Here is a 24,397-nt window from a genome sequence, read left to right on the forward strand (position 1 = left end):
TCTGCTAGGAAAATTAATATTCCAGTTCGGCTCTGCTTTGCGAACAGGCGCGGCTTCGAACAATCGTCATGGGTCTTCGGTTATAATCAATCGCCGCTTGTCGAACGACGAGACCGCACGTTCCGACGACTAAAGCTCGCGAACTTTCGCGATCCTGCTTCGTTATAGTATCCACGGTGTCCGAAACTTTTCTTCAAATTTATTAAAACGCACGCTTCAAGCTTTTCTATTAACTCCAGTTCTATTAACCTTATCTTTACTCGAATCTTTAGTAGTTTCACGTTTAAAAAATTACCAAATTATAAGAAAACGCGGAGATTCCTACGCTCGGAACGATCGTCTGGCCTTGGTCGATCTCGGTTCTAAGAAACGGAAGCGAAGACACTCGAGGGTGCCATAAATTACGCCCCTTCCTTTGCTACATTTCCTTATTTTGCCTGCGAAAGTTTGAAGCTTTTTAGTGAAGAAAATTCGACAGTTGCAAGAAAGCATAAAGTAGGAGTTCGTTGATCAAAATCGAGCGTGTGAATTCAATGACGAAGAAATGAACGAAATTGAAAAAGATGTTCCAGAAGAATCGACCGGTCTTCTGCACCCTAATCAGCCTTCCCATCAAACGCTATCTCCTCAGGTATGAATTCTTTTTATTTTCATTACTTTTTTGTATTGATTAGATAAGCGCCTCATTGAGATAGTCTCGCTCGCGCGACTTTCCTACTGTTCGTAACTTTTATCTGCAACGACGTGGACATAGACTATGTACAGTACATACATTGTACACTATGCACTTCGTGGAATCCTTGGAAAGAAACTTTTCTATTACTGCTATGTGCCGGTATTACTTCAGATATTACGAATGTTGTCCCAATTCCTTCATAATCTTCAATTAAATCGAATCATACAATCAATATATATTCAGATCTGAATCATTTGTTTCTCAAAGTTGCGCCTACCAGAGAATCAGAGCATTTTTATTTCATCGCAGTAATTAATTATATTTTTTTCTATTCTTTCACTTTCCTTCGTTCTTCTGCTACGAAGAATTGAACACCAATGAGGAACAAGGAAAATACTCTTGAAATATAATTATTGCAAAAATTTGTGATACTACGCAAATAAGAAACCTATCTTAATTATTTCTATTAACAATTACTTTAATCAATCTACAATTCGATGACATTCGAAAGCAGAGAATAATCTTCCGCTGAGGAAAGCTATCTGGAAGAAAGTATCTCCAAAATATAAAAGCCATAACAAAAATATCACGAAACATCGTGGTTGATGAGAAGTTTATCTCATCTATGAACTATTATTCCATAGACTGAACTATTCTTCGTATAAAAAAAAAAAAAAAAAGGAAAATCTTCCGTTCACGAGTGGCGAAGCAAAACATCTCCAAAATATAACCACAACAAAAACATCATAAAACATCGTGATACTCAAAACACTACATAGATAACATTGTCTATCCTGATTCTTCAATTACTTGGCTAAAAACAAAAACACAAAGAACTGCAGATAGTCAAGAAGCACTGATATCGAAGTGTCCTCTAACAATATCAAACATCGATGGATCAAACGATTTTTTCCTCGTTCGTCTTTTGCATACATGCACATACATCCTATGCATACATAATTCTTAGGTGTAGAAAGAGAAACATTGCATAACCGGAGAAGAACAGCTTAACATCAGGCAACATAATAATTTATGTCGTGTAATACGGTGTGCGCGCGAGATAATGAAGATAACAGTTTTAATCGTCACTAAAATGTTTTATCAATGACGCGCCTTATCACGTAGCCGCTTTGGTCGTCTGGATTCGAGTTTAGCAAGGCCAAATGGAATCCCGTAACGGTGGCACAATAATAATTGTTTAAACATATTGCGTCAATTGCGAGACAAATCGAGTCGAACGCGTTTCGACAACGTGACTCTCGTTTGAAAGAGAAAAAAGTATTTTCAAAATAATTTCAACGCCAAACGATCGACGTGAGGATAGAGAAATTGGTTTGTTTTAAAATATTAGTCTCGTTGTGTATTGTCTCGATTTATCTTAACTGAGGATCGAATCTCTTGTTTACCAGAGAGATGCTTTTTGTGTCGAGGCGAATTTATCCAGGTTTCTAGCATGTACTCGACTATTTCTCGTCTCCTTCTCTTTCTCTTTTTGGGCTTGTTATCTCATCGATTGTATAATCTTTTATCTACAATAAAAAAAAAAAAAAAACAAGCAACAATGGAACATTCGTCACTGGCGAGTGGTCGAGGATAATGATAAGTGAAGAGGTTCGTTTCATGGAAAATTCTTACAGGATCGAGTTAAGATCATCTGATCGGCTGTTGCTCTTGAAACAATACGATTACTCGGAAATAACTAAAAGATATTAATTAAATTAATTAAATTTAAATTAAAGAAATTAATTAAAAGAGATCTTCCCAGATCGATTCTCCTAGCAGATATTTTGTTTACAAATAATTAACAACGATAAATATAGGAAACATATTTCCTTTTTGCAGATTGGATTAAATAAGTTAGAACAGGTAATTATGTTAACCCAAACGCGTCTAGTATACTTACAATTAGATGATTGTAATCAGTCTATTTTATTTTGTAATTTTTTCGCTTCAAATTGTTAATTTAAATCGTAAATAAAGGAAAAGTGACATTGCTTTTAAGAATATCATTAGACAAATTCTATATGTCTCAAATTCTTTCCAAGATCGCATTTTTTTATACTCCGAGAGAAATGTGTTTTTATTAATTATCAATAAAACGAAAACATATTTCATCTGATATTTTTAAACAAAAAAAAAAAAAACATATGGCTATAAAACGTCAAGCTAATTTCGTTAAAACCGGATATGTTTATCGCTTCATTAATAATCTATAGGGTATAGTATTTTGTATACATAAATCGAGCGTAGAAGGTATATATTATATTACATTTTCGTGGAAGTTTGATTAAATGTCTGAGAATTTTCACGGTTTACTTTCCGTTAGGCGCGATTGCTACATATCCGCTCGTTGATACGTGATCGACTGTATTCACTGACAGTAAAATCGGATTTGCGGGGCTTAGGCAGCGGTATTCTTGGAAGATCCTGTTTACTCGGTTTACTATCACGCTGCGAGCACGAACCGGGCAATTAGTAACTCCATGTCGCATTGTATACTGCAACTGTTGCTCGTTGTTTTTCGTTAACAAAGTCTTACACCGATAAAGATCACGATAAACAGCAATGCCCTGCATGTCATCCAATGATTTAACCAACCGATTCTATGATTTAGAATTTCTTTGATCGAACGAGCTTTCGCGCAAAGAAACTGTATTAAACAAACATTTGTATTGTTCATAGTATCCACTATATTTGTATTATATTGACATCGATATGATTATTCTACATTTCTCGTCTCTTTCTCTGTTCTATTGCTGCAAAGTAGAATGATTATGTGTTTGGTCAGACAAGCGTAGTTAGAACGTTTCTCTGTATATTCTCAATGTTCATGTATATCGTACGTTATTTAAAGTATTCATATTTTCAGCGACAATGTATTTTCACACCTGATGGCCTCTTAATTAGAACCGTTTTCATGAAGTAAAATGATCGTGTGTTTGATCAAACAGACGAGCTTGGAATGTTTCGATACGTGTTCTGGTTATTTATAAAATAATTTTTCATTTGAAGCGTTAATTTCTTGTATGACAATGTATTTTTACAGCTGACAAGTGTCAACCAAAATCGTTTTCGCCAAGTAGAACGATCACGTGTTTGATCAGACAGACTAAATCGGAACGCTTCGACACGTCGTTCTTGATATTTATGTAACAATATATCATTTGCAGCGTTAATTTTTATAAAGTTATTTTACGAAATAAGTAATTTTTGCCTGTCGATTAAACCGAATAGAAATCGAAGCTCGAACGTGTTTTAAATTAACATTAGCAAGATTAGAGATATTTCTATTTTTGGATGACATTTCACGGAGAGTTGCGGCAAAATTCAAATGTAGATAGTTCGTTGTGTTATTCCAGATGATTTGTCCATTGAGTTCCATTGTTAAAAGTTTCATTAAATCTGCGATAATTCGCTGCTCGTATGCTTCACGTTGTTATCGTTCGGCAGCATTATCTTTACAAATGAATTGTTTCCTACTTATGGTAATGTTATTGTTAATGTGTAACGTGGTTCAATGTCGAAGCTATCGCGAAGTTTGAAAAAAATGTATCAGCATTAGAGATCATTAGGCTGCTGTAATTCGAACGTAATCGTTTCAAAAAATCAGCCTTTTTACTACCGAATTGATTTAACAATGTCATTGATGTGACAGCATTGATTTTGCCAAACACATCGATTTAATTATTTAATTATTTGTGTTAATTAACTGATTAAGAAAAGATTCGTAGATTATCTAAACAAGAAAGCAATTAAGGACATCGATTATCATCACGATCGAAAAGTATCACGATCTCAAGTTAGATTAAAATTCTGTATGTATAGATTAATTTTTTTTTCTTATCAATCGATAGATTGAAAGTTAAAAACGAGAAATCTCAAATCTCGACGCGTGTCTGTAGTATCGCTAGAACGACACGATCTATCGTGATTTGTTTCAGAGACTGCCAAAAGAAAATTTGTACTTTCTTTCTAAACCAATTATACTCGTATGTAATACCAACCATTCGGAGTCATTCAAAACTTTGTAATATTTTCCTGAGAGCTAAAAAGAGGAAAAGAAGCTGATCCTGGTATAATACGCTAATCAAATAATACGTTCACGTGTCAAACCATAAAATTGACAAATGTTTGTGTTAGCGAAACATTGTACAATATTTCTGTTCAGAAATATTCTTCTGAATCTGCTCAAATATCTGCCAAAGAAAAACAGAAGAGAGGATCTCTATCGCACATCTTCAGTGTATCCTATCACCTTTATCCTCGTCCATATCAAAATTGCTCTTCTCCCTTGAAACCAGAAACGAAATGGAAAGAGAAAACTTATATAAATCTTCAAATGAAGATTTTAAATTTTCATTAAAATACAGAGGATATAAAGAGAATTCTACAAAACACCACTAAGACTAGAAACAAAAGGAAAAGAATGTATCTCTGATTTTCCTTCAATCCAAGCGGCCTAATACGATATATATCAAAGTTAACTGCAGCTGATCGACTCGTCAAATCTTTTAGATCTCCGAAATCGCACAAGGCGCCGCACAACTAACGAAAAAATGACAAGGATGACACGTCCCTTATCGCGGCACGGGTGATCGCGGGCTCGAAAATCTCGCGCAGAAGCAATGGATCGAGCCGTGTTCCGTCGATGCGCGCGAGGCCGCTATCAAACGAAGGACGTGTAGGTGGTGCGAGCCGCGGCGAATCTATCGGATTTAGTTAATGTCCAGCGCTCCGTGGACTCGGATGTTGCATCGGCTGCGACTAGCCATGACAGACGAGCTCGCCTGACTGCACAAAACAGAGCAAACGCTTCTATTGCTTTTTGCGACGTTTTCTTTTTTTTTTTTTTTCATAAACCGCACGAAAAGAAACCAACGAACCTGTTAACGTACATCGAGTAACCTGTAGCCCAGCGACTGATCGATAATACACAACAGAGAGAAAGCGAGAGAGAGAAAGAGGGTAAATTTCGTAGCTGTGTACACGCTCGCTTCTCCATACGGAAAATTGTGCGGAGAAGCGTAATTTAATTCAAATAAATAATTGCCAAAATATATTTCATTTGACTTGATTTTACGAGCAAAATCAATTCCGTGGAAAATTGGTTACATTAATTGGATAGAGAATTATCCAATTAATTGGATAATTCTGAAAAGAAAATTAATCGAAAGGAAAGTGACTCTGAAAAATATTAATCAGAAAGAAATAGATTCTGAAAAATCATTCCTACGATCTATTACATCGAGCAATCCTCTCTCTCTCTCTCTCTCTCTTTCTCTCTCTCTTCGCTAACAGAAAATTAATTTCTGTAATCTTTTTTATTAGCTCTTCGATTATTTTTTTAATGAATTCTTTTGCTCGAGATTTGATTGTCCTTTGATATATGCCACTGATTAATCGCGAAAAAGCTACGTACGCGCGTGGCTCAACGATACATCGACGTAGTTCTGCGACCGGCATAGAACAGTCGCGGGATCCACGTGGACTCGACCGTACGTTTTTGTGTCTCGCATTCGTGAATTGAAACTAGTCGCGGATTCTCGATCGTGACTGAAATTCAGTGAAAATTGGTGAAAACACGCTAACGTAACTTTATGTGACACGCTGAAGACCTAATCTCGAGAGACAAGTGTCTCTTTTCTTCATCGATCGGCGGATCCACGAGGTCATCGCGTCTCATCGTTCAGGTAAGTTCAATTTTGTATGATATTTTTCTTCCCGATAGTTGAAACTTTCTGTTTCGGCGGAGGGAACAATGCTTCGAAGCAAATGAAGGATATCGTAAATAAATTATTGTAATTGACGTAATTGACGCGCTTTAATGGTACGTTCTGTAAGGCAATGTGCATCGATTGCGACTAAAGGTGCGCCAACCGCCACTGTTGAACGTAATTGCGTTTCAGTCTGATTATAACCAAAGGTTAACTAAGAATAATAGAATTTTTAATTCGCGATAGTTTCGCGGCACGAAGAGAAAATTTAGTCTCCGATATAAATAATATGGTTAGAAAAAAAGTATTTGCACGTCGTTGTACTTTTCGCAAGATTTACACAGATCTATGTATGTATATATATATATATTATTGTATTGAAATGTGAAAACAAATACTTTTTGTAACTACTGTGTAGTAAATGTCAATTATGAATTGAATAAAATAGTGCGTAGAAATTCGACGAATGAAAAATGAATTTAATGGTAAATTATGGAAGTTTCCATTTATGACCAATTATTCCAATCTCAAAAAACAAATATCGAACTTCCTCCGGCCGTTTATCTTGCGTATCGCGACAAGCCTTCAGACCACGGTCCTTCAATTGTTTCAAGCGTCACAAAGAGATCGCGATAAAAGAAGGAAAAATCTACGTCACAATGCTGATTTCTTTGTTCCTGGTCAAATTCTCTAATGAAAAAAGCGAATAAAACGTCCTCCGTGAAATTTTCAAACGAAGAAAGAAAGTAAATTAAATATTAAAAGATCAATTTGCTCGACGACCAATTAGTGGCACCCGCAGCACAATTTCAGAAAAAAAAAAAAAAAAAGAAGAAATGCACAATCTAAATTACTCGAGTCCCGATAAATATTCCACGATATCTGCTTTAAAGCTTCGATAGCTGATTTAAAAGGAGGTTGTTTAATTTCTCTATATCTTTGCTGCAATCATTTCGTGATTCGTTCATTGATCATTCGAACATTCGTCGCACGATCGTTTCATTTCGTATGCAACGCTGTTAAATTCCTCTGTAAATTAATGATTCATGGAGCCATTATCTGTACCTGAAAATTGATACGGTTTGGAACTTGTTCGAATAATCGTATTTGACGAAGTGTTGATGGGGTTTCATCGTAAATTCAAATTGAAATTTGCAATTCGCCTAGCGATGTCACTATGGTAGAGGCAGGCACGTTAGATGGTTCCTCTAGTTCCTGTGATCCTTGACCTTAAAACCTAGAATTCCGGACGAAACTCACGTTGAGTCCTCGAACGACCTTCGATCCACTTCCTATGAAACGACCGTCGAGTTACTCGTCGCATTAAAAGCATCGTGTATCTATTGGCTTTTTTTAAACGTCAATACGTTTGTCACCTTTTACTAATTAAATTATTAGAGTTCGAAGAATGTGAAAGAGAAAAAAATATATCGAGCTTTTAATATCACGATTTATATTTCGCGAACAGTCGTCTAAACATTGGATATATCGGTTCAATCCGTGATTTTTTATTTATTTTCGGAAACATATCCCTCAAAGGCGAAGGTTCTTTTCGCGATATATTTTTTCCGTTTCATACATATTCAAGATGATAATTGTGTTGATTTACATTGTTTGTTTGTCCTCCGATTAACATTTGTGTCATACGTAACGAGGTTCGTTCGTACTCGTCGATGTTCTATTTTTATCAATTATCAACCAGATAATTGTCTTTTTTTCTATCTTTCAACCGGAAATACTGCGTTCATCATTTAAAACAGACTCGTGCTCGATGGAACGATTCCACGTGAGAATTTATTCACAAATTTTTCCGTATACCGAGCCTTGTGAATTCTCAACTGGTTTTACAAAACAAAGACTCGTCTTAGGATCAGAGATTCTAACGAGCAATAATCACGACAATTATAGTTAATTTCCCGGAATTTTCGTAAGTTAAATTTTACGTCAGAATAATCTCCGATCTGAAATACCTGCTGGGTAGTTTACAATATTTTATCAATCGATAGATACCGATATATCTCTACTTTCAAAATTATTCCTATCTGAATCTTTATCCGACCAGATTTCTTAAACAGCTTTTATAAGAATCACCAAACGGGATTATCCTTATCTACTTTGCAAGGAGATCTTGTGAAACCTTATACTCTAGCAACACGAAAAAAAAAAGAAAAATAATGATATAGGCAGATTGATATAATTCTATAGAGTCGACCATTTTTTGAATATATTACGTTTCTTACACGAAACATTTCGAAATTTTATTGGCGCTATTATGAAACTCAACTACGGCGATTATATCGATAAACTTTGAAAGAAATGTGAAAATACACTTACGGTCTAAAAGCTATTTAGCGCAAACTATATATTTCGCGGAGATGATAAAAATATTTCAATTATCTATTTGTTGAGAATTGTGGATCTTAATTGCCGAAATAAAAGTAAAGGAACACTAAGGATACATTTAGAATTCGTGTTAAAATAATTCTAGATTTATTTAATAAACGATTTCCAGGATCTTCGTCGATATACATTTGCACGCGTCTCAGCACTCTCTTTGTCTCACCATCTTCCATACCGCACTGCCAACGGAACAGTACATTCGTCTGTTTTTCGAGACGCCGCGCACACACATACTTTCACACACTCATATTCACATACGTGTGTCACGGCCAATCTAGTCTAGCACATAAAATTATACATATTTCAATACTATCCTATTAATAAGTCTGAATATTCCGACTAATACTAATATAATCTTTTCATCGAGCATCTGTTTGCTGTAAGTATACGTTTTCATGTGTCATAAGTATATGTAAGTGTAAGTATGTAAGTTTTCTGTACAGTAAGTAATAACTTCTGTATACATGTTTCGATTAATTCCAAAATCGATATAATCACAGCAGCCGTGTCTCATCGCAATGCTAATGAAGTTCCAAAATCTTTTACTTAACCCGTACAATATAGATACGAAAGTTTGTTGTCATAAGCGTTCAAATACTTTTGCGTATTATACTAACGCTGCATACTAATTACCTATAGTATACGTTGACAGTTGGTAAATATCAGGTATGATTTTCCAATCAGCTTCAAATTCCATCAACGTAGTCACGACAATCGTGTCCCATTACAGTATATCAATGAAATTTCACGAACTATAACATCTATATAAAGACACCTATAATGTATTCATATTTTTATGCAAATAATATTCAAATAAATTTTCTTGAACCAGCGTATTATTACCGACGAACGCTTACGTACGCTGTGTGCCGGATTTCCCGCTAGCTTAATTACAATAAATGGGACGAGAACGATCTTTTGCACGATAATGAGCGCAAGGTCGAGCCACCAAGTTATACATTCCGTGTTTGAGGGCCATGTAACCCGATCCTCCTTTGCTAAATCAGGATTTTCATCGTAGAAATATGGCTCCATCGTCGTTGACCCCGTGAAACCCTCGCCGTCTTTTATACACGAGATGAATTTCTATATCCCTTTGTGTCGAATTCTATGGAAATTCCAGCGTCGTCGTAGCTGAGATTATTGTACCGCGATCTGCAGCAACTTAAACGCAAGAGAAATCGGAATAAAGGAAATCCGACGAGAGAGCTAAGGTTGCAGAAAGTTTGTAAGTCAATTCAGGTTCCACAGTTGTCAGATGCATAAGTTAGATTGGAAAGATTTTTGGATGGTGAACTGAGGTTCGAGAGAAGCTCGGTACGCGCGAACCCAGACACGAGGAGTAAACGAAAAGTCGAAGACTTGTTAGTTTTGTTGCGACGATGTTAACACTTTACCGACCGATAGCCGATTTATCGGTTTTTTGTACCGATGCTTACCGACCGATAGCCTATTAATCGGCTTTTTGTCGCCGACGCTCACGGACCGATAGCCCATTAATCGGCTTTTTATCGCCGACAATCTTTCTCATTAATTGAGCAGTAATTTGTTATTTAGTACTAAGGTACCTTGCTCGGTTGCGTCGGTTGCGTTGCTTTGTAAGCTGCCACAGTTTTATACCGATTTGAAAAACTTTACCGTTCGCGATGATCGAAAAGAATGGTATTGGAGAGTCTAAACCGAAACAGAGCCGGCGCCAGGGAGAATCTGCGCCTGAGCTGCCGGTCGGATGTGCGTATACTGTTGAACAGCTAGCAGTCAGTAAAGTGTTAAGTACATGGAAGATTAGAACTTCAAATTTTGTAATATTCCAGAATTTAGATTTTCAGAGACTTAGTATGTGTTTGAGTATTTTTAAGCGTTCGAAAATTTAGATTCTGCGGCATTTGTTTTTACAATTCTCAAGTATCCGAGAATTTAGGCACCTGGCAACTCGGATGCGAGAACAAATTCGACAATTTTTTAATATTCGAAAACTTTAGCTCCTCGAGCTCTTAGAATATTCGTAAGTTTAGGTTTCAACATTTTTTACGTGCTCGACTACTTCGGATTCAGAGTATTTCTAAATAATAGTAAACTTAGAAATCTCGGCAGAGATTCTTCTGCGGAGAAGCTAAATTCAGGGACACTTCGATACGGAAAAGTTTACCAACGGTTTATCGATAAAAGATATATCACGAACGAGTCGCGAATGACCCAGAATTTCGCTAGCAATCGTTGAATACACGATTCCTACAACTCAGAAGACTCAAATGCGGAGTAATATGACTGATAATTTTATTCACCTTGTTAATTGCTCGTCAGAAGACGAACCTACATTGGAAATTGAAGGACGGTACTTATAAATAATTCAGTGTTTGTTCATCGAACGTACGTCTTGTTTGCCATTGTTATTATAAGAAGCGGTTCATATCACTCGCTATGAATTACAGATGCTTTAAAAATCCTTCGATCATCGTCCACGATCACATTTTTCAAATTCACGCACTTTTTTCTTCAACACGATCGTGTGAGTCTATCGTATCTACGGTATCGTATATCTATCTATTCGTATCATAATTCTTCGAATCTTGAATATATCATAATTTTCAAGTCGAGGAAGAACGCTTGTGGTCAAGAACTCTGCAAGAGACCTTCATATACATTTTTCCAACATCCACGTTCGAATTCATTGTTCGAGTTTCCTGTTAAATCCCGAAGAGCGTGTTAGCCACTAATTGTTACTTTAGACCGCGCGGGATCATTAAATTTTCCGTAATTAGACTTACGATGGATTATGGTTACAGTGGATGAACAATCATTCGTTGGAATTTTTCATCGTAATTCGTCGGAATGTGTTTCTTGATTCGTTGTAATCGTGGTTTTTAACGAGATCACGAAACTCGTGAATTTTGTACCCGTTTTACGAAAACAGAATTATCATAGAAATTTTAACAAACCCTAATCGCACTTAATTTTCTTGCAATTTTTACAATTTTTCTCTTTCTCGACGATTTTCTTGTTTTGTCTCGAATAAAAGTTTCAATGCTTGTTTGTCGATCTTTTTCAGAGAGCAAACTCGATGAAAGACAGAAAGGCACTTGAGAAAATAGTTGCCAAGTAAATACAGGAAGATCGAGGAAGTGAAGGTGAAGTGAATCGCGAAAGTTAAAGGATAGTAACTCGAGGAAGTGAAGTAGAATCGATTTGGAAAAATTGGTAGAACGTTCGCTGGATTATGGAACCAGAACAGGATACAAAAATGAAAAGCTCGGCGGACTATGTAAAGGCCATTGAGAGTGGCGTTCAACCGTCTCAGGTGACTACGTTCTCTGTGAAACGAGAGCTGCTTCTAAACTTTGGCTGATCTACGCGGAAACTTGTATTTGGTATCTTGTACAGTGTGTTAATAAATTTTGTTACAAGCAACGAGCCTCCGCTATTCTATTTTTAAATTATTTTTCTTTCTCTTTATGAGAATCGAATGTTTCTTTGGCGAGTAAACTTAAAAAAATACAAGGAAAGATAAGCAGGAGATTATGTTCAGAGAAAGGGATTTGTTTTAAAAGATTATATTTAAAGACACTTCAATTTGGGAAACATCGATGGAGGAAATTTACATTTGGGAAAAATTAGATGTAGGAATTCTAGGTGCAAAGAAATTTACGATGAAGGTAACGTAAGTATTAGAAAACCTAATTTCAAAGGATGCTAACCATAAGTGCAAAGAAACTTAGGTCATACTATGTATTTTCTTTAGGTATTTGAGAACAACTTAAGTTTAATAAATTCCAGGAAGAAAATTGGACCAAGATACTCTAGCTATTTGACAGTTCAAAGGATTTTGGGTGTAAAGAAATTTAGATTATAGTACAATTAAAAAGTTAAATTATAGTGAAAATGTAGATTTAAATGATTTCAGCTATAAAAGGATTTAGATTATAGTATTTTATTCAGATACTTGAGAACAACTTAAGTTTAATAAATTCCAGGAAGAAAATTGGACCAAGATACTCTAGCTATTTGACAGTTCAAAGGATCCTAAGTACAAAGAAATCTAGATTATTGTACAATTAAAAAATTAAATTATAGTGAAAATGTAGATTTAAGCGATTTAGCTATAAAAGGATTTAAATTGCAGTATTTTATTTAGATACTTGAGAACAACTTAGGTTTAACGAATTCCAGGAAGAAAATTGGACCAAGATATTCTATTTATTTGACAGTTCAAAGGATCCTAAGTGTAAAGAAATTTAGATTATAGTACAATTAAAAAGTTAAATTATAGTATACTGAAAATGTAGATTTAAACGATTTCAGCTATAAAAGGATTTAAATTACAGAGTTGTAAATATTTGAGAACTAAAGTTCTAGAAATTCCGGGAACAAAATAATTAATATTAAAATGATCCAAGAATTTACAGAAGAGTGTAAATTTGACAATTTCAGCATCAGAAAAGATTTCTAATTTAAAAAACAATCTTTTCGCAGGATATTGAAACGACGGTGTACAAACGACGATGGGCAATTCTAATGATCTTCGTGCTGTACAGCGCCAGCAACGCGATGCAGTGGATCCAATACAGCATCATCGCGAACATCATAATGGTCTATTACGACGTGTCCAGTTTTTCAGTTGACATGACTAGCATGATCTACATGATAACTTATATTCCGTTCATCTTTCCAGCGAGCTATCTGCTCGACAGATTCGTAAGTGCGACCACCAAAGTTGTATTTGATCAACTTCGCCCGTTTTATTTAAAGAATCGTCTGGAAAAATTGATATCCTTAAATCGTGTTTATCTATGCATGCACCGAGTTTATCGTAGCAGAAATATTTCAAATCAGTTAATTTAACTCTATCGGAAGTTTAATCTAATCTGCTTCGTTATCGAGAGCGATATCTCGGAGAATATCTTTATATTTATATAAAAATTGGATTTTTCATTCTCGTTGCATTTCGAAAGTTGTTAATAAAGAAATGAAAGAAAAAATTATGGAAGAACGTATAAAAATACAGAAAAGTTGCGTTCGATTTTTTTTTTTTTTATGCTTCTTTCAATTATTATGTATTTAATGTGCATATTATACTTTGATCGCACTGTAATCTGATTCTGAAAATGACTATCTGTCTCTTTGCTTTTTTCTTCTTCTTTAAGTCTTTGGGGATGTTAGTTCTTTCGAAAAGTAAAGCATCGACATCGTTTATAAGGAAATTTGATTATACGCTTTGAGGATTAGTGGATCAGTAGTAGGTTGTAAATTTATGTGCGGAGGAAGATAATTCGATTAAGCAGGTTGAGTTTGTTAAGTCCAAAGATTTCGAAATACAAGGAAAATATCGTATTTACCATTTCGGTAAAACAAACGTAGTAATTTGAATTAATAATTGTTCTCGTCCTCTCTTTATGATCTTTGATGATCATAATGTCGATGATATCTCCGTACGAAACAGACACGACAGATTTGATTATTTACCTACAGATGTCTGAAATTAAAAATTATTTGCAGTAACAAAATAATCCTCTATCAAAAACATGAACATCGAAGTATATTAAAATTCTCGTACGAACATGTTATACTTCAAATACACAACAAATTAAATCTACACGATTTTTCCAGCCGAAGATCAATAATCTTCCTTACATCAATTTTCTCCAAAACGGATAAATTTATTTTACAAAATTCCTCTGTTCGAATAATATTTCGGAAAATCTAAGTTTCTTTAAAAAATATATTTTCTTCTCTTAACTTTACTAATGATATCTCTCTTCCTAGCGTTAATTTTCCTCGTGATAAATAACTTCATAAAAAGAATTCTTCCACGTCTGTTCGAATAAAATTCTGAAAAAAGTCTTTCGTCCAATTATTCACTTTGTAATATTTTTCTTTTTTTTTTTTTTTGCAGAAAATAAATAAAATGAATCGTTGATTTCAGGGGCTCAGGTTCGCAGCCTTGGCAGGAGCGATCGGGACCACGCTCGGTTCCTGGATAAAAGTGTTCAGCGTGAGTCCAGATCGGTTCTGGATTACTTTCGTCGGTCAAACATTCGTCGCTGTGAGTCAAGCGTTCGTGTTGTCGGTGCCAGCACGTTTGGCGGCTGTTTGGTTCGGCCCGGACCAGGTCAGCAGCGCGTGCAGCATCGGCGTTTTTGGAAATCAGGTCAGTCACTGTCGGATCGAAAAATTTCCAACTAGCTTTGTATCGGCTGCATGCTTCGCAAAATTAAAGTCGAATGAATACGATGGATATTGATTGTAGCAGACCGAAGAATCACCTTTTACAGAGAAGATGAATGTTTTTACACGTTCATTTTGGAGGATGTTTCAAAATTGTTCCGAGCCAACCTTCTACGGCCTTTCAATATTTCTGGCCCAATTTTGCTTCCATCTCGATAGATGAACAAATTTCAATCTTTTAAGAAAAGTTCTAGGAACATCGAAACAAGAATTTATACGTATTAAAAGCGATCCTTTCGAATTTAAGAAATTTTCTAAGAAGAAAAAGTACGTCCGGATTAATTAATTAATAATTTAATAAAATTGAATAATTTACCGGTAAAATCTCTAACACGAAACATTTCAACTTGTTGAAGTGTTTAATTCCACGATCTTTGATCTTGCACATCCTTTTCAAGCTAGCTCAAACGTGATACCTCTTACGAAACAAGTTCGCTTTCATCATGTCTATTTCTCATAACTCAATTCTCGAATACGTAAACCAATTAGAATTACTCGCTGGAGAATTAACAGCCAATTATATGAACAGGCGAGTGAACTATCCTTCACCAATTAATTAGCGCACTCTGTTGAACATGGTCCTTCCGAACGTCGTTTTACATTCTACTTCATCTATGTAGTGTTTCAAAGCGCTATGCTGAGAAAGGCATTCCACATTATCATATCAGACTATTGTCTCAATTACCGTCTCAAAAGTCAGCGTCAATCAATTTACGACGATGATTCCTCCACTTTAATCGATTGACCGTGGTAACAGAAATGCGTATCAAATGCACACGATTTCCATAAATGGAGTCATCAGTAAGTGGATCTGTATTACTCCGTGATAGTTGTTAAGTAATGGTGGCGATAAATGGAGCTCGAGTGCACAATACCTGTGTGGTAGAACTCTATTTGGAGGGACAGGCTCGTTGAAGAGTTAAGCAGTGATTAGATGGGAAACAGAGTCGAACCGTGCACCCACGTTTCATTTCGCGACGGCATAAGGGGATCCTGGACCCCATCCAGCGAGTTAAAGAACGACCACATTGCAACAAGCTACGCACCCCTTTCCACCAGCTTCTCCCCCCGGGCAGATAATCTGTTCAAGGTGCATTGTCGACGAGATTGCTTTGTTACGAGCTGCGTGCCTTCGTATGGACGAAGATTATATTAGATATAAACTTCTTTCTGCTCGAAAGCTTTATATTTTACCTTCCATGTTTTTCCGAATTTTCTATTTGAGTTATCGGAGGTGTTGAGTTAGCTGGAAAATTTTTGGCGATATAGGAAAAATTGAAGAGTAATGCAGGTTATGAATGTTGATGCGTACGTGAGAAAGAGATTTATATGCAAAATACTATGCGAAATATCGAAAATAGAGTATTCATGATTATAGTATTCAGAATCGAATTTCCATCCAGATTGCGTTGCTTCGCTTAACGACGCTAAAGTAAAAAGCGTACATCGCTTAAAAATATAAATTACATATTTGCATTTCTCTTTCGTCTTATCAAGTGTTGAATATATAGGATACGATAGAATATATCGATAATTAAAAATTGATCTATTTTCCAACTAAAAAATCGAACATTCCGCTTGTCTTCTACGAAATGGAGCACGCGATAAAGCTTTTATTAGAAATTCCTATTTGTTGTATGGCATTAACGAAGAAATACGCGATAGCTATCGTAAAATTGATATAAATGATCGTTGACCTTGCTATTTATGACGTATCACCGCCTGTACATGTTCGCCACGGTTCTCGCAAGCTTTCGAGAGCGGAACTCTCGTCGGAATCGCTCGTGATGAGCTGAAAAGAATAATGATCTGTCACTTCCTTGGAATAACAACAATGGGCGTCCAGCATCTCTCCGCACGTCAGCAATTTCATTACAAAACTTGCCTACCAAACATGCCACTATCAATAACATTCTCCCTTTTCATTTGGAAAAATTCCATCATTTTCCATTCTTACTTTTAAACGGAAGCTAACTTTTACATATATATTTTTATTATTTATAATAAGTTAGAATAATCGTTGCGTTATTTTCAGTTGGGCATAGCAATCGGTTTTCTCTTTCCACCGATGCTGGTGCAAAACAGCGAAGATGCCAACGTAATTGGCCGAGGACTGCACGTGATGTTTTATATCGTCGCTGCTTTTACCACTACTATTCTGGTTCTTATACTTCTATGTGCGTGTAATAACCATAAACCTAAGATTGAAAATTCCTCGAAACGATGGTTCACAGCTAAACGAGATTGCCCATCGTGTGGATAAAAATAACGATCGAATTTTTCTTTCAGTTTTCAAGTCTGAACCACCGATTCCTCCGAGTCCGGCGCAAGCTGTACAAAGGGAGGCTGAATCCACGGGAAGCTTCTTCGTCTCTGTGAAGAAACTAGTCACAAACACGGGTTATTTGTTATTGTTGCTCAGCTACGGCATCAACGTGGGCGTGTTTTACGCTATCAGCACGCTCCTCAATCACATAGTTCTTCAATACTTCCCTGTGAGTCTTTCGGCTTCTTTCCTTTATTTATTGCGTCCTTTGATTCTCGTATTTTGTTTAATTAAAAATTAAACCATTTTACCATTACAAATTTTACATAACAAATTTTACCATTAATATTATCGTTGTGTTTTTATTTATTTTCCGCTCTAATTTTTCATATCTTTTAATCACATCGAAGAGACTGTATCACTTTTAAGAAATTGCAAAGTTATTTAGTACATCTGTATTGTCGATCCGCAAATATCTAGAATCATGAACAAGACGCTGGAAGAATCGGCTTGACCATCGTGTGCGCCGGAATGTTGGGCTCTGTGGTGTGCGGCATTGTACTCGATAAAACGCACAAATTTAAGTGAGTAAATCTGACAAATATGTGGAACGAAAGAGCGTGCTTAACAGGTGGCTTGAATTTTAATTTGAAATCGATTTTCAGAGAGACGACATTGGGTGTGTATCTTCTCTCATTCTTTGGCATGATCATATTCACGTTCACGCTAGACACCAGTGAAATATATGTTATTTACATAACAGCTGGCATGTTAGGGTAAGTGCAAAGCTACTATCCCTCTGATATTTTGAAATATTATTTAATCTTAGAAATCACTTCTATGAATTTTAACATAGCCGAGGTATTTTTATTTTTACTTTTCCTAAAGCATTTCAAAAGCATAGAACAATTTCCAATAACCCCCAACCATTCAACAGAATTCTTTAAAAATGTTTCTAAATAAGAATTTTATTCAAAAAAAAAAAAAAAAGAGAAAAAATTCTTCTTCCCATGTAATATCAAATTCCATGAAAAATTCAACGTTTATTTTCCAAATTTTCTAGATTCTTCATGACCGGTTACCTTCCCGTGGGATTCGAGTTCGCTGCAGAGTTAACATACCCAGAACCGGAGGGAACCTCCACTGGTTTATTAAACGCAGTGTGTCAAGTGTTCGGTATTGTCTTCACGATTCTCTACGGTTATTCCTTGAACGAGTGGGGCGACTTCTGGGCGAACATCTTTCTTTGTGGCACGTTGGCCCTCGGCACGTTGCTCACCATCATCATTCCCAACGATCTTCGAAGGCAGAAGGCCAAGTTTTAAGCGTTGATCTTTCGTGGTCGAAGGTTAATTGACAGAAAGCCGGAGGAACGATCGACTAGTCTTCTTTGTGATCGATGATATTGCGAAAGTAGAGCTTCCGCGCCAAAGCATGATTATTTTTAAAGCGGATGAGACAGATGAATTATCAAAGGCTGATCAGAAATGGTTGATTCTGTTAAAATATTAGATAAGATAGGTCCTCACAGCTCGTGTTTCTTGTTGTTGTTGTTATTATTACTATTATTATTTCTTTCTTCTACATGCACGGTATTTCTTTAATTCACAAGTTGCAAGTAACTTCGCCAGAATGTTTAAAAAGACTTCAGACATACAAGACGACAAGATACTGATGTATCTTCAAATCTTGATGATATAGATTACCATTAAGAAGAAATACATGTGTCCAAATATCATTTTAAGCGAACAAACGAGGTAGAAGAGGATTAAAGTAATAACAACGGTAGTCTACATAAGTAAACGATAACGTTGGGCATGGTTCATGATCTGAAATCGTACTGAAATATTTCATGTAGCCTGGTAGCTGAAGAGATCGGAATAGATTTACGAATGAGATTAATCGTGATATCGTTGACTATACGAGCTTAGAGAATCAATGGCCTATGCTCAGACATAGTTTCTTTCCTAATGTTTCTTCTTCTTTGTACTGTGGCGACTCTTCAGTATCGTGGGGTGAGCCTATTGCGTGTAGGTAACGCGTGGAATTCCTCTGTTGCGTCTTAAGCGAAAGAAAATCGAATGTAGAGCAAGCTACAGAGCCAGTTTTCACGTAGTTTTAAGGATCAGATACTCTCATCTCGTTCTTCGTGTCGTTCGATGATTCCAAAAACGAGTTTCGCCGAAGATCCTTTCTTTTCTTTCTTCTCTTTTTTTACTTGTAGTGCCATCAGTATTAATGCCATCCAGTGTTTTCTATGGCTCTGATGAATGTATACTGTCGGCCATAAGTATTATTATTGTAAACGTCTGACAAATTTTATTTTATTTGGTACTGTACATCGTGCGATGCGAACGAAATAAGACTTACAGGGGAGTAACAAGAGAATAGAAGCAACGAATTTACACTAAATATTAGAAAGTATCATAATACTTATGGCAGACAATGTATAACTTGAGTTAACTTTCGCGCTCTGAGACCTCAAACGATACGAATTACGACGAGAGAATTGTGCGTTATTACGATTGCCGTTCCGAAACAGCGATAAGTCGTTGAAGATAGTATTTTCGTGGAAGTCGGAGAGGAACGGAAGGAATAGTATCGATAATAATGATACTTGTAGCGAATAGATCATTCCAGAAATATTATCGAGATGCTGTGCATCCGAGCGATAAGTAAAATCTACTTATTCTTGTTACTCGTGTAAATGTTTTAATCGAATACGTAGAGTAGATCTCTAAATATTGATCTTTGTGGCGTACAAATCTATCAAATTAGATTTCCTCGATCGACGTAACTTACGCAGAGTGTATCGTACAGGATCTTAATAAGCGTTGGCGAAGTCGTTTGATCTTTAGTAATAATACTTAGGATGCTCATTCGCGATAAAACTGAAGCAATGCGGAAGATATCAATGGAAGGAGTATTTTTGAAACGCAAATGAGATAACGAATGTTACATATTTGTGGAAAAAGTCTTTCAAAATTTGCAAATTTGCCTTTTAAAACTTACTGTACTCGTATCTAGAAATTTATTGTAAATGATTCTATCAATTTAGTTCTATAGTTGAATCGAGTGGAAGACGAAATGACATGGAAGATGATTTTAATAGAATCGAGTGGTTTTTACGGTCTATCCGGTTTAATAAGAATTTTCGATAATTCGATGACCCAGAAACGGCGCGAAATATGCGACCCATCGAAGGAGCAGATCGCTCCACTAGCACAGAAACTCGATTTACGAGATGGTCGCCTCAAGCCCCGATTAAGCTTGCCTGAAATCATCGAGGAAAAATTAATTATCGCGCGAAGGTCGATTTGGACAAGCTAACAGATACCTGAAAATCAATTTTTCTCCTAAAAAGTGGTTTAGGGAGCGTTGAAACGTCGTTAGACTTCGCATTCTATTTTAGATTACAGAAAATCGATGTTATCGTTACTATATAGAGCTAGATCTAGAATAAAGCATTTCGCCCGTTTCGAATATTTCCTCTAACAAAACAAACGACAATAATCGTAGCTACGCGTACAAACCGAGTATTAAGAGAAACATTGTGAAACACTGTAGTGATAACTGTCGTAGATCACCCATGTGTGTACTAATTGTGTACTATTTTTTATAGGATATTATCGTGTGTCCTAAAGTCGCGGGGCCAGTCGCGTAGAAACGAAAAAGATCGACAATAAACCTATCAGTAAGAGAAACAAGGATTTGAGATCGATAGAGATATAGCTTTCTTCTATTTTTGTAACATTCCGACCGCAGAGAAATATTCAGAGTAAAATTGCACACCGTTTACTTTCGCTAGATTTTTGTGTTAGATTTTTTACATTAAAAGAAAAAGAAAAAAACAGGAAGAACGACTTGTTCTACTTTCTTCACTTTGCAAAGATGCATCAACCACGATGAAAAATCTCCCAGGAACGAAAGTTTCCGGAGCTGTTTGTCAATTAATTGTCACGAATTCTTCAAAGAATCGAAATCACAAAACGAATGAACAATTCGAAGATTTACAGATATAGAGGCACACGTGTACGGATATATGTATATATTTTGTCAAATCGATGTGTATATTTCACGTGTGTATTTTATTCGAAGTCGTGTACGTCTCTGTGCGAAGCTGTTTCAAACATATCTTTTATAGAACGATATTATTGAACAATATTAACGCGTTGACTGCCACGTGTTTTTGTACAAACGAATTTTGTACACCGGAAGCCGCAACAGATCACAAAATACTGCACAGCAACATCTAATTCTTATAAACTATTATATTGTATTTGCGCACTTTTTCTCTGACAATATTACATAAGTCACTTTGTCTTTGAAAATTTGTCAGTCATAATCTATTTATTTGAACCATTTTAAAAAATTTGATAACATGGATCACTGATGACCATCGTAGCAGTTAACGTGTTTAAGATTGTTACGATAGTTACCATATCTCGATGTAATTTAAAGACAATATTAAATGTTAACACGTGTCGAATTTGTATTGTTAAATAGTCTGCTAAACAGATGTACCGATAATCGATAATGAGGAGTTCCGAATGGTTTTTAGTAGAGCGAGCTGCTTTTAATTAAGATAGGTCATTCGTGAATACGCGCTTTTATTTGTGTAGAGAAATAGGAATATAGAAATCGGAAGCTTGCTGCCGAAGAAATATGTAAGATGCGTAGGTTTTATTACGATCTCGTTTAACTAATTTTGCTGCATCAGCAACGACTAACTTTTTTATTCAAACGAAAACCATACAACGTACGTACTTTCGTATATCCGAGTGGATGTTTTATTAACTCATTAACGTCGAAACGGTAAAATAACGCATGAAGGTTACGTAAATGCAACATCACTGAAAAACGTGTATTATTTACGCGTTACTTTGCCAAGATAGAAAAAAACTGTTAAAATATCAGATACATTACAAAGTCACTATTAGTCGAATTAGAGACATAGACAAAATTTCCATGATTAAAGAAAAATGTGAAGATATTGAAAAGCTACCACCTCACTAATTTCAGCGAGCTTGAAATATGTTACCAAGATGATCGTTCTGAACAACTTTTCCCTATACATATAACAGGTGTTCTGTTTCAGTTTTCGAGTTATACACAAAAGCTTCCTTGATTTCATATATGTACTTTATATCTATATTTTATACAAAATTGTACATTAACATTACAAAGTACATTAAGATTGTATATTAGACATTGTAATTGAAGAGTGCTTGTTAAAACACTGAAAGTGAACTTACGTACAAATGTAGTACAAATTCATGAAACGGAACAAGTGTGTCTGTAGAAAAGCACGTACGTGCCACCTCTTAGTTGTACATAAAACTCAATGTTCCATTCGTTTCAGTAGATGGCATAGACAAAAGCCATAAATCACTTAACTAACGTCTATTGGCGCTTATATTTTCTTCTATAGAGGCAACGTTGTAACACCATTTTCTAAGATTATTGTTAACTACTTAGAAAGGATAATTACACTTAGCTACTATACTGTAGTATTTTCAGTTGGTACATTTTGATTGGAATATTTTCCGATAAAAACAGAAATTTTCTTTTGCCATTCAATTTTACCACTTATAATGTTGTGTACAAGCACTCTTCGATTATTGCGTGCATATAGATGTGCGTGTCCAAATTAGAACTTTGTCGATGTAGTTGCATCGTTATCGGTAAGTGCCTCTCATGGTAACCGAGCACGCTTGTAACAAATAGAATTTGACAAAATTTCTAATGGAATGCACATCGTACTTATTCGTAACTTGGAATTTTCTCTTCTTTTTAACTGAATTTTAATCGCTGATTTATATCACCGCCGTCACTTAAATAACCTAACGCTACTTATTTGGAATTCAGTGACTGGAGCTTTTACTATTTTTCCCATTGTTTATAGGTTACTATGGAGATGAAAAATGCGACGTTAAAATTCACGGAGAGATAACAGATTCGACAGTTTCACAAGATATATATATGGTACGAAATATACCTTTGTGTATAACTTGAAAATTAGAATAAAGTACCCATTATATGTATAGGCAAAAATTGTTTAGAACGTACCTTTTCGATAGGTTGACCAAAACAAAATAATTTATCATTAATCGATTTCTTCGATCTTTACAAAATCGTAGACTCTAAATGCGAAAAGAAGAAATGAATCAAACCTTTAGATTTTCTTTTCATAGTTGCAATGTTAAAAGAATTCGATAATATAAATTAACCAAGAGAGTTCTAAGAGTCGTGTTGCGTTAACGTAACATTAGTCGATAATGAGTTAAGCAAGTTAACAGTTACTGAATGACTGACTGGTTCGTTTTATTCTTTTCTTGCTCTCTTTTTCTCGGGATATACTTCTATTTACCTCCTAAGAATCGATCGATGAATTTTTGTCGCATTAATTCTTTAGACGAGAAAAAGAGAATAAAGTAAAAATAAATCGAGTTTGGAATATGATCGATCGACCAACGATATTATAGTCTTCCGTTCTTTTTTTAATTTCGCATCTTCGAACGTCGTATTTATTATTCGTTAACCGCTCATTTTGTAATTAAATTTAAAGCTCGCAACGCGTTTCCATTTGTTTCCTCCTCCCACGAGCGTATTAATTTTTATGCGAAATCGTCTTGCGCGTTCTCCTTAAATAGCAGGAAACGCGCACGACAAAAGTCAAATAAAAGTCTCTGTGATTGTTGACAATATCCGCTATTTGATTATCGTCTGAAAATGTAGAGCGATAAGATGCTTCGAAGATTTAAAGCTTTAAGATTAATCTGTATGTTATTGTTACCGTGTAGTTCCGTTACAAACAAATCGAAAAATAAATATATTGAGAAATATTTACGATACAATTGTGTCATTTTTATCGTTACTCGATTTTCATTACAGATACCAGAAACAGTTAATTAAAGCTATATTAACTCTTTGCACTCAGAATTATTTAATTTGATCGAATACAGCACATCTTTACTTTTGAAGACGACATCTTTTTGATAAAAAATGGAATTATAATCGTTCACAAATTTTTTTGTACAATAATCTTCTCCACTTTTTTATTTCCTCAGCATTGAAAAAAGATCAGATACCAAGCTTTCACATTATCAATTATCAAAA

General features: G+C 35.5%; 1 protein-coding gene across 6 annotated transcripts; it reads left to right on the top strand.

Annotated features, from left to right (window-relative positions):
- The first annotated feature begins 60 nt into the window (after positions 1–60).
- Positions 61–24,135, top strand: LOC117157509 (choline/ethanolamine transporter flvcr2a). Of its 6 annotated transcripts, none has more exons than XM_076624277.1 (10): positions 5,377–5,641; positions 6,005–6,366; positions 11,840–12,158; positions 13,261–13,482; positions 14,711–14,935; positions 17,048–17,189; positions 17,302–17,507; positions 17,759–17,862; positions 17,944–18,054; positions 18,342–24,135. In XM_076624277.1, the coding sequence occupies exons 4-10, from the start codon at positions 13,303–13,305 to the stop codon at positions 18,601–18,603; spliced, it is 1,230 nt and encodes a 409-aa protein (XP_076480392.1). In that variant the 5' UTR covers positions 5,377–5,641; positions 6,005–6,366; positions 11,840–12,158; positions 13,261–13,302; the 3' UTR covers positions 18,604–24,135. The 6 variants fall into 6 exon arrangements, with proteins under 6 accessions (XP_033191453.1, XP_076480392.1, XP_033191454.1 ...); XM_033335563.2 differs by having other exon boundaries at positions 11,840–12,088; XM_076624275.1 differs by having other exon boundaries at positions 5,377–5,567; positions 11,840–12,088.
- Positions 24,136–24,397: the final 262 nt, after the last annotated feature.

This window comes from Bombus vancouverensis, chromosome 14, assembly GCF_051014615.1.
Source record: "Bombus vancouverensis nearcticus chromosome 14, iyBomVanc1_principal, whole genome shotgun sequence".
NCBI lineage: Eukaryota > Metazoa > Arthropoda > Insecta > Hymenoptera > Apidae > Bombus > Bombus vancouverensis.